The sequence below is a fragment of the Cuculus canorus genome, chromosome 3, assembly GCF_017976375.1.
Source record: "Cuculus canorus isolate bCucCan1 chromosome 3, bCucCan1.pri, whole genome shotgun sequence".
NCBI lineage: Eukaryota > Metazoa > Chordata > Aves > Cuculiformes > Cuculidae > Cuculus > Cuculus canorus.
In genome coordinates, this window is record NC_071403.1 from 69,016,319 (window position 1) to 69,029,677 (window position 13,359).

Here is a 13,359-nt window from a genome sequence, read left to right on the forward strand (position 1 = left end):
TTCAAACACTGTGTTGAGCAGTGAGGGGATGCGGGGTTAGAACTTATCCCTTGTATCTTAGTGTTGAGTGGGTAAATGCACTTGTTTTCTTACCAAGTTGTCTACATTTCTTGTTATTTGATTTAATTTGGTCCCCTGTGCCATCATCTGTCATCAGATTGCTTTTCAAAGTACCTTGGGGATGTTCTCTTTTACTGGAGTAGGATGCAGTCCCACTCAGGAAAAGCTGGATTCAGACTCTAGTACTCAGTACCTAGAATGAGCATAGTAGGTGGTTTCTGTGCCAGTAACCTGAGATGTATCAAAGAACAAGCTCTGTAAATGTGGGTGACTCAGGTCATCCCTGTTTAACTGTTATAGAGATCCTGAGTCTGCCTTTGCCCTGGTCAACCAGTACTCTGAAATTCTGTGACATGCTTCAGAATATTGCACAAATTGGGAACTGCTCCTGGTCTATGATTTGATGCAGCCATCCTTTTTTGGATGTGGCTGCGGCTGAGCTGTTGACACAGGTCCAGAGGATGGGAGCAGAGGATGGGACCTGTGATCATGAATTAGCCATCAGCAGGACTCGGGTGTCTCTGCAGTCCGTGGTGCTGCAGAAGCACAGACTTCCAGACATGCCCTCTTGCATTTAAACGACTAAATTTCACCTGTAGTCCTCATTAAGGAGCCATCCTTGTCCTGAGCATTTCGCATACCAGTTGGGACCTACTCAGTGTTTGATTTGATTTACAACAATTAAAAGCAAGCTTTTTGAATGAGAGAGAGAGAAAAAAAAAAGCCATCAACAAATATGTATCTTGTACATGGTGATATCTGTGCACAGACATTCCTGGGTACTACTGTTGTAAAAATGTTATTAAGTATAATGGTAGTGGAAAATGAGTAAAAAAATTATGCTCTCTGGGCTGATGACTGGATACAGATGATGACTTCTGAGATGTTAATCTCCGTAGAATCATTTAAAATATTTTATTTGTGAAAATGTAATTGTTGAGAAGGATGTCGAACACAAAATAAAGCACTGCATACCTGACTTTTATGATAAAGTCCTTGCTAGGGGTATAATAAAGAATACGTTCTTATTCATCACACATGGACTGACAAATATGAGAGGGTAACCTGACCGTATTTTGGATAAAATCTCTTTCTTAGTTATTTAATTTTTCAGAGCATCCTTTTTCATAATCACTGGAGATATTTGAGAGTTTCTATCCACTTCATCACAAGTCTGTTTTCATGCTATCCAAGTTAACTGTAAGTGGATCCCATTATGAGTAACTACTTCTACCTAAAGTGCTTTGCATATATTTTTCATGTTGCACGCTGTAATCGCTTTTCTAAATGACAGTCGCAAATGCCGGGTTCCTAACATTTTGATTTTTCTAAACATCTGTTTTTCTCCTGAGATCTAAAAGGGAATTAGAAACAGTTAAGGGTACAAACTAGTGTTTAAACTTCCATGTGGCACTTCATAGATATAAAGCATGTATCTAAAGTGTTCGGAGTGGTGCTGGACAAAGAGAACGGAAAAACATTTTAGCCTATGAATGCAAATTCTGTTTGATATACTCAGAAAAATACCTGGTTCTCAAAAAACTGAAGAAGAACACATTTAAGGGGGACTCACCCACGTATTTTGAAATTTCAAATTTGATTGTCTTGTCATAGAATCATAGAATGGTTTGAATTGCAAAGGACCTTTGAAGGTCAACTGGTCCAACCTCCCTGCAGGGAGCAGGGACATCTTCAACCAGATCAGTTTGCTCAGAGCCCAGTCTAACCTGATCTTGAATGTGGAATATTTAGGAAGTTGTTGATAGCTCCCCATAGAGTTTGGGCTTCTAATTTGTTTGCCTTGCAAAGCTGAGGACTCCACTCTACAATGTGTTAGTGCGGTAGCCCTAAGCCCACTGCACTGCGGCATAGCTCAGGCATGCAGATTTGATTTTCAACAGGATTCAATGGAACAATCCATTTCTGGTGCTAATCCTTTTCCACAGCATTGCTTGACTATTGCAGCCTCTCACGGAAAAGGCCACAGTCATGCATACATTATATTGTCAGAATGATAAATGATAAATGAAGTTGGTGAGTGGTCAGCTGCCAAGGAAAAGACAGTCCATCCTGTAGGAAAATTAATTGGCTAAGTACACAACTACACAAACCGAGCTGTAGTAGGTGGTCCCTGCTAGGGATGTCTCATCAGTCTATTGATTGCTTACTCTTGAGCTCTGGGGCACCTGAGGTGTGCACTGGAGGTCCTTGAGTCCTTTGTGTTCAGATTGAGCATGCATTTTTAGGTCTTTATTCTTGTTTTATTGTATATTTTTTTTAGTTTTTTTTGGTTGAATCTTGGAGTGTCCATGCCAGCTGTTCCTCTACTTCATCTGTGTGACAGAATATTCCATTTTTTTACTTTTCAATGTGTATTTCTCTCAGTATTCATTCTGATTTTATATTGATCTCTATGTCAGAGCTACGTTCACTCACTCACGGATTCTTAGAGCTTCACCAGACTCGTGGCTGTTTAATAATAAATGAAAAACAGAAAAGTGGAGCGTCATTAGGCAGCAGTCAGATATAGTGGAGTGTGTCTTTGGATGATCTTTAAGGTCCCTTCCAACCCAAACCATTCTGATTCTACAATTCTAGGAATACATTGTCATCATCTTTCTATAAGAACAGCCCAGGTAAATGTAGACTTTTTTTTTTTTTTTTTTTTTTTTTTGGTGTCATGTAATATACTTTCACTCTTAAATAATAAATCAATAAAGCATCTGGCTGAAAATTTGACTCCTAAAAAAACCTCTGGCTTGTTCTCAGTAGGATTGGCTTCACCTGTTTCTAATGGAAATGCCCAAACATAGTAACAGGAGTGTGATAGTAGAAAAGCTCATAGAGTTAGCCCTGAGATGACACATGTGCTGTGTCAAGAATGTGTTTATTCTTAAGAATTAGATGCTTTGGGGACGATCATGTGCACGGTGCTATTGAACAATATTCTGATATTGAACAAATATCAGGTAGTCAGGATGAAGTGTTACACATCTTTCATTGATCTGTAGCATTTTTGTGTTCTGTCAAGGAAAACAAGAAGGGAAATGGGAAGTATACTTGACATTAAAGTTTTAGAAGTAGCTATTTGGGGTTAAAGCATCTTGATGAGTTTTCCAATGAATAAAGGCCCTTTAGGTGTGCAAACTTTGTAACATTTGTAGTTTATATGATCTGTATTTAGGCATGCATTTACTGTTTTTCATGAGCAACTGTAGGCCTGTACGTGTGTTTTCTACATCATTCTCTCATGTTAATTCTTCTTGCAAAACTTGCATTGTAGATTTTCCTTCCCTGCAAGTGAAGAAAATAAGCTGCAGTTATGCGTGGAAGGGGAGCCAGTCTTCAGTCTTGTGTTCGATTGTCTGTGTTCGATTCCAAATATAATGGCTTAAATGAATGAGTTACTTCTTCTGTTCCTATGTTTTCCGCTTGTGAAGTGGGAAATCATGGTTATTGACAGGTATCCAGGTCTACTATTCTTGTGAGATACAGGTGCATTTGAGTGAGGTGAAAAGATTTTGAGAAAAGGCAGAATAAGAAGACATCAGGAGGCTTTTGTCTGGAGAATTTTAAATGAACAAATTGTAGGGGCATCAAGGTGAAATACGTAAAAGATGGAAAAAAGAATTTGAATTGAGTGATGACCAAGGCACAGCTAAATATTTTTTTTTCCTAATTCATAAAAGGAAGATCAAAGTGATGTCAAAGATATTGAGAAAGAAGAAATTTGTGGATTTTTCTTTGAGCATAGAGTGTAGACAGTGTTGAAGGAGAGACTTCTGTGGTGTTCTGTGATGGCAAACGGGCCAGCGAGGAGGATGGTCTCATTTGGACTGAAGATGGATAGGAGAATACCTGGAGAGAAAGATGAGGAATTCAACTTGCTGTATTTTATGCAGTGGCAGAGAATAACAGCAAAGAAACACCAGGAGGGTGGCTGGAGAGAGTGTTCAATAGGAAAATGTGAAAGAGTCAAAAAGTGCTTTCTCGAGTTACAGATATAGAGCCTAATGTCGTGAGAGAGGGTCAGGTTACTGGGGATTTGAGTACTGGGCTATTGCAGCCTCCCATGGAAAAGGCCACAGTCTTGGTGCAAGAAGGAAAGACAAAAGGACTGACATCAGAACTGTGGGAGATCCAGATGATGACAAGGAGAAAAGCAAATTGGAGAAGCTAGTGGGGGAGGAAGGTGAAAAACAGAACATGGAAAAACATCCTTAAACACAATATGTGAAGAAAGTTTTGTATTTCCTTCCAATCTGGAGGATATTGGGTTAAGTGAAATGCTAGATTGATCTGGGCTGGAAACTTATTTATGGAAAGGAGGAGAAATTGGTTGCATGGAAAGATTTTGACAGCTCAAATTGGAGGAAGAGGCGTCTTGGAAGGTGTCGCTGAGGGTGGTGTAAGCGATTTCAGTGGAGTGAAGGAGAACTGCAATTACCGGGTATTTAAGAGAAGAGAGAGGGAATTAGGAGAGCTACAGTAAACTGCACATTTGGAAAAAAAAATGCTTTAAGATGAGAAGAGGGTACTCATTTCTACAAATGAGATCCACTGTATTTGGTGCCGTGTATGCTGAGAGGTAAAATAAGGATCTCCATCCTATTAGCAAGGCTTGTCTTTCAGGAAAGTGTTTGGCTGCTAGGGAGTATATTTGTTTTTCCTGCCTTACTTTCAGTAAGGGTAATGAAGGAATAGTTAAAAATTGCTCTTCTCTGTTGGAATCATATATAGTTTTGGAATATAGCTGAAATACTCTGTTGTCAATGCATACAGTTTTGGGAGGAAAATTAATTAAAAGATGAGTTTCTAAAAGCAGCTGCTGAAGTCATGTAGCCTTTCAGAGGTAATTCCACTGACAGCAATTTCTAGGGCATCTTTTTGTTCCCATGTTGATGTCTGATGGTCTTTCTGGAAAGGAAAACTGACATTAGAGTTTCCTGTCAAGTGCACAAAGAAATGAAATAGAAAAATTATACAGAGGTGCATTTTTTTTTCCCAGGCTGGCCTGTCATGATGATGCTGGGTGCTAATTGAAATGATAGGATGTGTGATAATTTTGAGGCAAAAATGTGATTTTAAAGTTAATGATGTTTCTTCTGGAGTTGGGAGACTATTGGGAGAAACATGGGTAGGTCTGTTACGGTCACTGGGAACAGGGCAAGAGGAACCTTGGGAGGATGTTGAGTTTATCCACTTGTCTGAAGGTCAGATAATTAATGTATTTTTTTAAAAAATGTAGTAGTTAAGTTTACACAATCTCTTGCAGGACAAAGCAGTTGTTATCTTTAGAAAGTTTTTTGTTAAGACTTAGGATAGGTCTTTATTGTTTTGGTTTAACTTGCTTGATTTCTTGTCCTGTTCAATGTAGTTGCATAGAATAATTTATATTCTCCCTTTTAGTACCAGCTTTTTAGGTATTTGAAGGCTGATGGGTGTTTTCTGCTTGGCTAAATAGCTGTGCTGTGGGATTTAGTACTGGTTTCAGACCTGAAACTTAGATAATCTGCATACAGGTGTGCCAGTGCGCCCTGAGTGCATGAGCTCCCACTATATTACATGGAGTCATAACCCTGGTGTGAAGTCTGGAGAGCTCCTGTTGTAGGCTAAACAAATGGGTGGAGAGAGCAAGGGAGACAAAATTTGTGGATGTATATACTAGGAAGAAATATTGATTCAGGAACAGAATGCTCGGGATTTCCCAGATGTGTATCTTATGGAAAGATGGGGCAGGACAGAAAGGAATGGAATGACTGAAGGGTAATCGTGTTAATCTGAAAGAGGGGAGATTTAGATGTGATCTTAGGAAGAAATGTTTTGCTGTGAAGGTGGTGAGGCCCTGGCCCAGGTTGCCCAGAGAAGTGGTGGCTGCCCCGTCCTTGGAGGTGTTCAAGGCCAGGTTGAATGGGGCTTTGAGCAACCTGATCCAGTGGGAGGTGTCCCTGCCCATGGCAGGGGGTTGGAACTGGATGTGCTTTAAGGTCCTTTCTAACTCACACCGTTCCATGACTCTATGATTGTATGACTTGCAGTTTGCTGGACAGTCGCACCTGGCTGTCTTGTTGGGCATTAGTCTGCTCTCCAGAGACCTTTGACAAACATGGACCTTAAAGTAACACTTTAAAAACTCCACGGCTTGCTTAGCCTGAGAAACAAAGCATGCTAGAGTGAGCAAAAATGTTTTGTCTCCTTATTCAGCCAACTTTATCCCTCAATCAAGCCTTTGGGAAGGTTGTGTCACTAAGGCCCACAAAACTTAGCCTGAAAACATGTGGGACTCTATTTTAGATCTCTTATCAAAAAAACCAGCAGTAACTATAAGCTTATAAAATTATACACTTAGGGAAGTTTTCTTCCCCTGGATAATCTATTTCGCTCATTAAGGTAATGCATATGTTTTAAAAATTTGGCATTTTGCCTTGGCAAATAGCTTGAAGATGAAAGAAAGTTTATTCCTCTAATTCTCCTCATATGAATTCCTGTCATTTAGAATCTCCTGAATGAAGTCCCACGTATAATTTTCTGTCCTTAAAGTCTTGCAGCATATCAAAAACATTTTCACTAAAGTTAACTGTTAATGCTGAGCTGTTTTTCCTGTGAATGCCACAACCAGGACTTGTGCTTTTGAATTAATGGATGACATCATTGGTATCTATGGATGTGTGGAGATCGCTGAACATTTTTTGTATATGAGCTGGGGTCAGAGTTAGTATTAATTTTCAGCTTATTTTTAATAATGGTGGAATTGATAAGAGCTAGTGATTTTCAAGCTGGAATTTAGAAATTTAAAATGTGCACGATATTCAAATATGATCTTAATTCAAATCTATACGTCTCCTGCTCCTGGCATCTTCCCGCGATTCTTGGGAGGAGAGAAGGAAAACATATTATTTTAAGGAGTATTTGGTGCTTATTAAAATTGCACATACGCCCGCCTTCAAAAGAATCTTGATTTACTGCAGGTTGTTCATGTGTCGCATGCGGACATTTTTAGAGAACAGATTTCTTATCACTGTGAACAGTGAGTGGCTTCCAGTGCTCCACGATCGGTGAGCAAAAACGTTATATCCATTGTAAAAGGTAGGAAACCATGAAATCTATAAGCCGATTTGGCAGAAGAAGTGGTTGTTGGTGCCAAGATTTGGTTACTGACCCACAGCTTCCTGTTTTTAAATATATTAATTGATTCGCAAAGAGCATCTTTTGGAAAACAAGAACTCAGACAGACTGGCACAGGCTGGAGCTCCGCCAAGACTGCTCGGGAAGGTTGCCATGCTGGGAGCGAGCGAGCGAGAGAGAGAGCGAGCGAGAGAGACGAGGAAAGAAAAAAAGGCAAGACTTGGCACGGCTCAGTCAAATCAGCTTCTTTTGTCTGCTTTCTCGGCTTGAGCTTCAGGAAAGAAAACCGTCCTGGGGTACAGAAAAACTCACAACTTTCTTGGTTTTCAAACTTAGATAGCTTTTTAAGTCTCTTGGGTTGTTTGAAAGTGGTGGTACATTAAATGGCGTTCAGTTACCAGTGATAAGAGAAATAAAAGACTTTTTAATGAAGCCTCCACAATGTCAGTTTATACATGTGGGAAATACGATATTTGCTTTTTTTTTTGGTATGTCTAATTAAACTGTAAGGGAGCCGAGTAACTTGGAAGATTACAGAGGGAATACCTAAATAAAAAGGAGAATTTTCATTTTTTGCAACAACGAAAAAGTTTTCATCGACATGAATATGCTTTAAAACCAAACCTGACCTCCTTCGAAGTATGTTCTAAATGGGAATTTCAGCGTTTCGCTCATATGTGATACAGATATGAACTTTTAATGGAACCTGCTTAAAGATTTCATCTGACCCAGCAATGGAGTAATAGTAGAAAGTTGTGGCATCTTACCATAAAAGTAAGTATGTTCTTAAAGCAACAATCTTTATTTTTGCTGCTTCATGCTGTCCTAGCTCTATCTCTCAGCTATTAGTGACAACACTGAAGACCAGCAGGGCAAGCCGAAGACACCCCGACTACGCCTGAAGGGCAAAACAAGAAATGAGACATGATTATCTTGCTTCTGCTCTAAAACATTTCTTCCATTGCATCTCACTAGAAAGCATATGAAATTGCTAAATTTTCTACTTTTGGAGAAAATAAGGCATGGGAAAATACGGAATTCTGCCAAACGAGGAAGGTTTGAAGATGACAGAGCTGGATTTGAACTGATGACACTGGATTTAGAAACTTCTATTTGTAGTTACAGTACCTGTTTGCTGTAAATTGTGAAAAAAACCTGCTCTTTTCTCAGATGTGGATTAAAAAAACCTGTACCGACTGAAGCGTGGATGTCTTATGATTTCAATAAAATTAAGGACCTAAAAATCCATTGTTTGTTTTCTCCAAGGGTGTCTGGATTTTCAGTGAGACAGGTACCTTATTTCTGCTTTCATAGGAACAAATACGATCATGCTGCCTATTAGGCCTGGATGTGGTTGGATTATGCTTCTGCTGTGACAGTATCAGCATCATTATTTCAGAGAGTAACTGTAAAGCATAGATTTTTATGGATCGCCTTCACTTATAGTAAGTATTATACTATCCTTAAAGAACAGATTGTTCAGCCTGTAAGACATGTAATTTCTGGCATGCTGTAGAAATAAATATCCCTAATCCTTCCATGCTGAAGGAAAGTAACAAACAATATTAATGAAAAGCACTTAAACAGAGGTGTGTTTTTATTTTAACTGTACATCATGGCATTTTGATTGCTAGACTGAGAAATAACTGGCCTTTTTTATTCTGTAAAAGAACTTGGGTTACTTAATATTAAATTGGTTTTGTAGCAAAATAGGTCAGATTTTTACTATATCAGTGAACCTTTCGAAAGATGCTGTAGTTACGTAGTGGGTATGATGCTGTTGTGATTCCCATTGATGTGCTAAGATTTTAGTATGGTTTGTTAGTGATTTTTGAAGATGATATTACAAAAATAGCAACTCTACCTTTCTAAATCATTAAAAATTACATTCACCAGCTATGTGTTAAAATAGGAATCCTGCAACAGATTACAAATTGATACCCAGTGGAAAGGAGACATTTGAAGGAAAGAGTTCAGTTGTGTTCTGTGTAGTTAGCTGGTATGTTGTTCAGTACTGTACAGGCATTAACATGTGGTGTGACCGGAGACAGAGGGAGGTGATGGGTGTAAGTTTGCAGTCACAACAGTGTAGTAAGTTTGTCTGTCTCTGTGCATCTTCTGAATGAACGCCCTGTATTCGTTAGAAATGCCGTACAGTCTCACAGCACAGGCTATTTTCTTTAACCACGGCATTTCAAAACAAACTTTTCATGGGTGTCCCTGTTAAATATCAGAAAACAATGGAAAACATTTATCATGGTGCCTCTAGGTGAAAACAAGCTCTGAATGTCAGAATAACCATATTTCTCTCCTGAGTGCCTATATAGTTTCGTAAATGGTTTCTCAGGTTTTAAACATGATCAACATGTGGCTCCTTGCAGTACATTTACAGATAGAAATATTTATGCAAATATTTTAACATATATTGACACTGAAGTTATCTTCAAAGCAGTTACTATAATTTTGCAAATATTATTTATCTTTGAAATTTCAAGTCAGTAGATTTTCATATTTCTTCTGGCCTTCACAGAAAAAGTTTTTTTTTTTTTCATTTTGCTAAATGCATCGCTTTTAAGAGTTCACCTAAGTGCTTATTTTTGGAAAATATCCCAACTTGGCAAGTTAAAATCAAAATTTGAATTGTGTGGCTCAAATGTTTGGTTCCCGAATGTTGATTGGATTGTGTGAAAATGCAAATTGTAAGTGTTATTTGGTGTGGTTTGTCGTATTTATGTATTTTAGTTACAACCTGCATAATAATTTGGAGATTTCTGCATACTTTAATCAGATTATTCATTATCACCATTCCTTTATGATTCTGAGTTATTGGTGATGTTCAATAACTTCATAAATGGGCAATTTGTGTTTAATTCTTCATGAATCATTAATACATATTTTCTGTTGGATTGTACCATTCCTTAAAGTGGTGTATTTCAATGTGCAGGTGAGGATTAGTTTTTACGGTTTAAATTGATTTTTCTTATTAAACTACAGAGACATAATGTTATTTCACATAAGAGTGTTGCGTTTGATACTGTAATGGGCCTGTGTCTGATCTCACTTGTATGTATTAATAATACATAAACTGAGGTTTACTCTTCTGTTTTTGGCAGTATCAATGTAGATTGAGATGAAAATTGGGCTGTAATGGCTTAGTTTGTGCCTTTTATATTTATATGTGTAAACCATTTTTAACAGATATGTACAAAGGTTGAATGAGCGCTTATTGTGAAGCAATAAGTTCATTGGACAAGGAAGAGATAAGCAGTTCTCAGTGTGACTATGGATTTTTCCTAAATATGGCTGTAGGACAATACTGTGAACATTAAAATACAGTCTAGGCAGATTTTGCATGCCAATATCCAGGGAAAATGCTGAAGATTACCTTGGTATGCTATACATGGTAGAACTCTGGATTCTGCCACTGATGAGGTAACCTCATCTTCTGTATCCAGTGTTGTTTTTGAAAAACTGTGTTAGGGGTCTTTCTGTTTACCATTTACCAGCCATTTACCATTTACCACTACGTGGTGAGATGTTTTCTCTCTGATTAGCAACTTTTTCTTGGCACGGGTGTCATCATTTTCGTTATTGTATGTAACTGTAGCACGTTTCTTCAGATCTTGCTCCAGTGCACAACGAGGTGTATAAAACCATAAGTGCATTCCTAATATTTTTATTTGTAAGTCCAAACTAGTCAAAGGTGAAAAATTAAAGGAAGAAGTAGTATTCCATTCTTTCTTATCAGCTATAACATCATTGTTTATCATAAATTTCTTCTCCTCTTGTTCATGAAAACTGACACAGACCTTTTCTTCGTTTTGGTTAAAATAATTTGTCTGGTTCTATTTGTGCACATGATGGTTAACGCTGCAGGTTGGCATAGCGGGATTGACTTTGGTGGAATTTCACTCTTTTATTCCAACTGCAGGTACAGGCCACAATCTTTATCTCTGCAATAGAAATTTTAAGCAAGATTGTTAGTATTTGTCCAGCATAACTGTTAAAACTGCATGCAAGTCAGCTAAGTAACTTTTGTGATCATTGTGGAGAAATAAACACCTTTAGAAGGTGATTTAGATGGCTGTCGCATTGGATCCTGTGACTCACTCTCTTTATTGACCATGAAGGTAATCCAGGGCGGCTGGATTAGGGCAGGATACCTGACATTTAGTTGTTTAAATTTGAGGAACATCAATCAAATTCTTAATGAGATGATTTACAAAAAGAAAGTTTTAAAATGCAAAATGGAAGTGATTACTTATATGGGGTTGTACTCTGTTACAGTGCAGTATTTGCTTTATTCAATTTCAAGATTGAGAAAATAGGACAACAAATGATAAGGAGATAAGAATATTAATTTGTAGTATTTTTAGTTGTCTTAAGATAACCGTATTGTTTGCTATGAGCCAGCAGTGGCCCACGTGGCCAAGAAGGCCAATGGCATCTTGGCCTGTATCAGAAACAGTGTGGCTGGCAGGTCCAGGGAAGTGATTCTACCCCTGCACTCAGCATTGGTAAGGCCACACATTGACTCCTGTGTTCAGTTTTGGGCCCCTCACTACAAGATAAACATTGAGGTCCTGGAGTGCATCCAGAGAAGAGTAATGAAGCTGGTGAAGGAGTTGAACAAGTCTTATGAAGAGTAGCAGAGAGTACTGGAGTTGTTTAACCTGGAGAAACAGAGGCTGAAGGGAGACCTTATCACTGTCTACAACTGCCTGAAAAGAGGTTGTAGAGAGGTGGGTGTGGGTGTTTTCTCCCAAGTGACAAGTGACAGGATGATAGGAAATGGCCTCATGTTGTGCCAGGGCAGGTTCAGATTAAATAGGAAAAATTTCTTCACTGAAAAGGTTATTGGGCACTGGCAGAGGCTACCCAGGGAAGTGATAGAGTCACCATCCCTGGAGATATTTAAAAGATGGCTAGATGAAGTGCTCAGGGATATGTTTTTTTAGTGGACAGGTGCAGTTGGACTTGATAATCTCAAAGGTCTTTTCCAACCAAATGATTCTATGATAATATGATTCTATATTCACATTTATTTTATAGGTAAGGAATAATCCATGGTGGATTACGACAGATAGATTATGATAACCTTCTGGAAGTTCATGTAGATTATGGACATCTGTGTTTTTCCAGTTGTTTTCCTGTAAGTTAGAGCCAGTAGACATCTGTGTCCCTGAGTCACTATAGCATTTTTTCCATATTTGGCTGATGCTAGGGAAGTTTAAACTGTGTGTTTCTTCCCTGGGACAGACAGGGACCACCCACTTACTGTAATTGAAAGCTCTAGCCGTCTTCACCTGGTCTTGAGTATGCCACATCCTCTCATGTTTATAAAGATGGTGTTTATGTAGAAAAAGTAACACAAATGAATTGGCCACTGTGCAGTTTCTCATCTAAGTCATGGAGAAGGTGGGATTGAAATATGACCAGATTTGAATGTTGTTTTCATTACAAGTGGATGAATTATAGGTCTTGCAAGAAATTCCCATTATTGTCCCTTCTTTACATTTGTTAAATCACCAATTTTTTTTTTTTTTGTAAGTTTACCAGGATCAAGCAGGACAAGGCTGTAATATCCTTTAGCTGGCTTTGTTTTGTTGTCATAATAAACAAAGGTTAACTTCTCTTCTTTGTCTGCTCTGGTTTTAAACATTGTGAGGACAAAGACACTTGAATCTTGTTTAGTGTTTTAAATTGGAGAGTGACTTCTGCCTTTGCCACCTCCTAATAAAAATTCAGTTCCCTTCTGTATTTTTTCAGTGAAAGTAAAAGGTCTCCAGATTGGATGGGGCTTTGAGCAACCTGATTCACTGGAAGATGTCCCTGCCCACACAGGGGTGTTGGAACTGGATGATCTTTAAGATCCCTTCCAACACAAACCGTTCTATTATTCTATATCCTTGAAGGTGCTTGGTGACGCTTATGTTTTCCATATTCCTAACTATCTTGGAATAAATTAATTTGATTTTTTTCTCTAGTTATTCATATACAAAGTAGTTTTCCCAGGTCTATATGAGAGGGTAATCTATGCCCAGTAGTTGTTTGAAGAGCTTATGAGTTTTCTTTTCATGAACCATAAAACAGCTGCTCACTAGAGGTTCATATTGATGCCATCTTCATTTTTCTTCTGACAGTGGTGGATAGGAAAACAGCTTTTTAAGGACG

General features: G+C 38.3%; 1 protein-coding gene across 3 annotated transcripts in view; it reads left to right on the top strand.

The window, feature by feature from the left end:
• MSRA (methionine sulfoxide reductase A) overlaps positions 1-13,359 on the top strand; it is a 308,591-nt gene that overhangs the window by 15,456 nt on the left and 279,776 nt on the right. The window contains exons 1-2 of one of the 3 annotated variants that reach the window (XM_054062227.1): positions 7,016-7,959; positions 8,028-8,630. The exons of the other annotated variants lie outside the window; for them this stretch is intronic. Coding sequence (XP_053918202.1) covers positions 8,534-8,630 — 97 coding nt within the window. The 5' untranslated portion in view covers positions 7,016-7,959; positions 8,028-8,533. Of the gene's footprint in view, positions 1-7,015; positions 7,960-8,027; positions 8,631-13,359 lie in introns of those variants that run through there. 3 annotated transcript variants of the gene reach the window in all.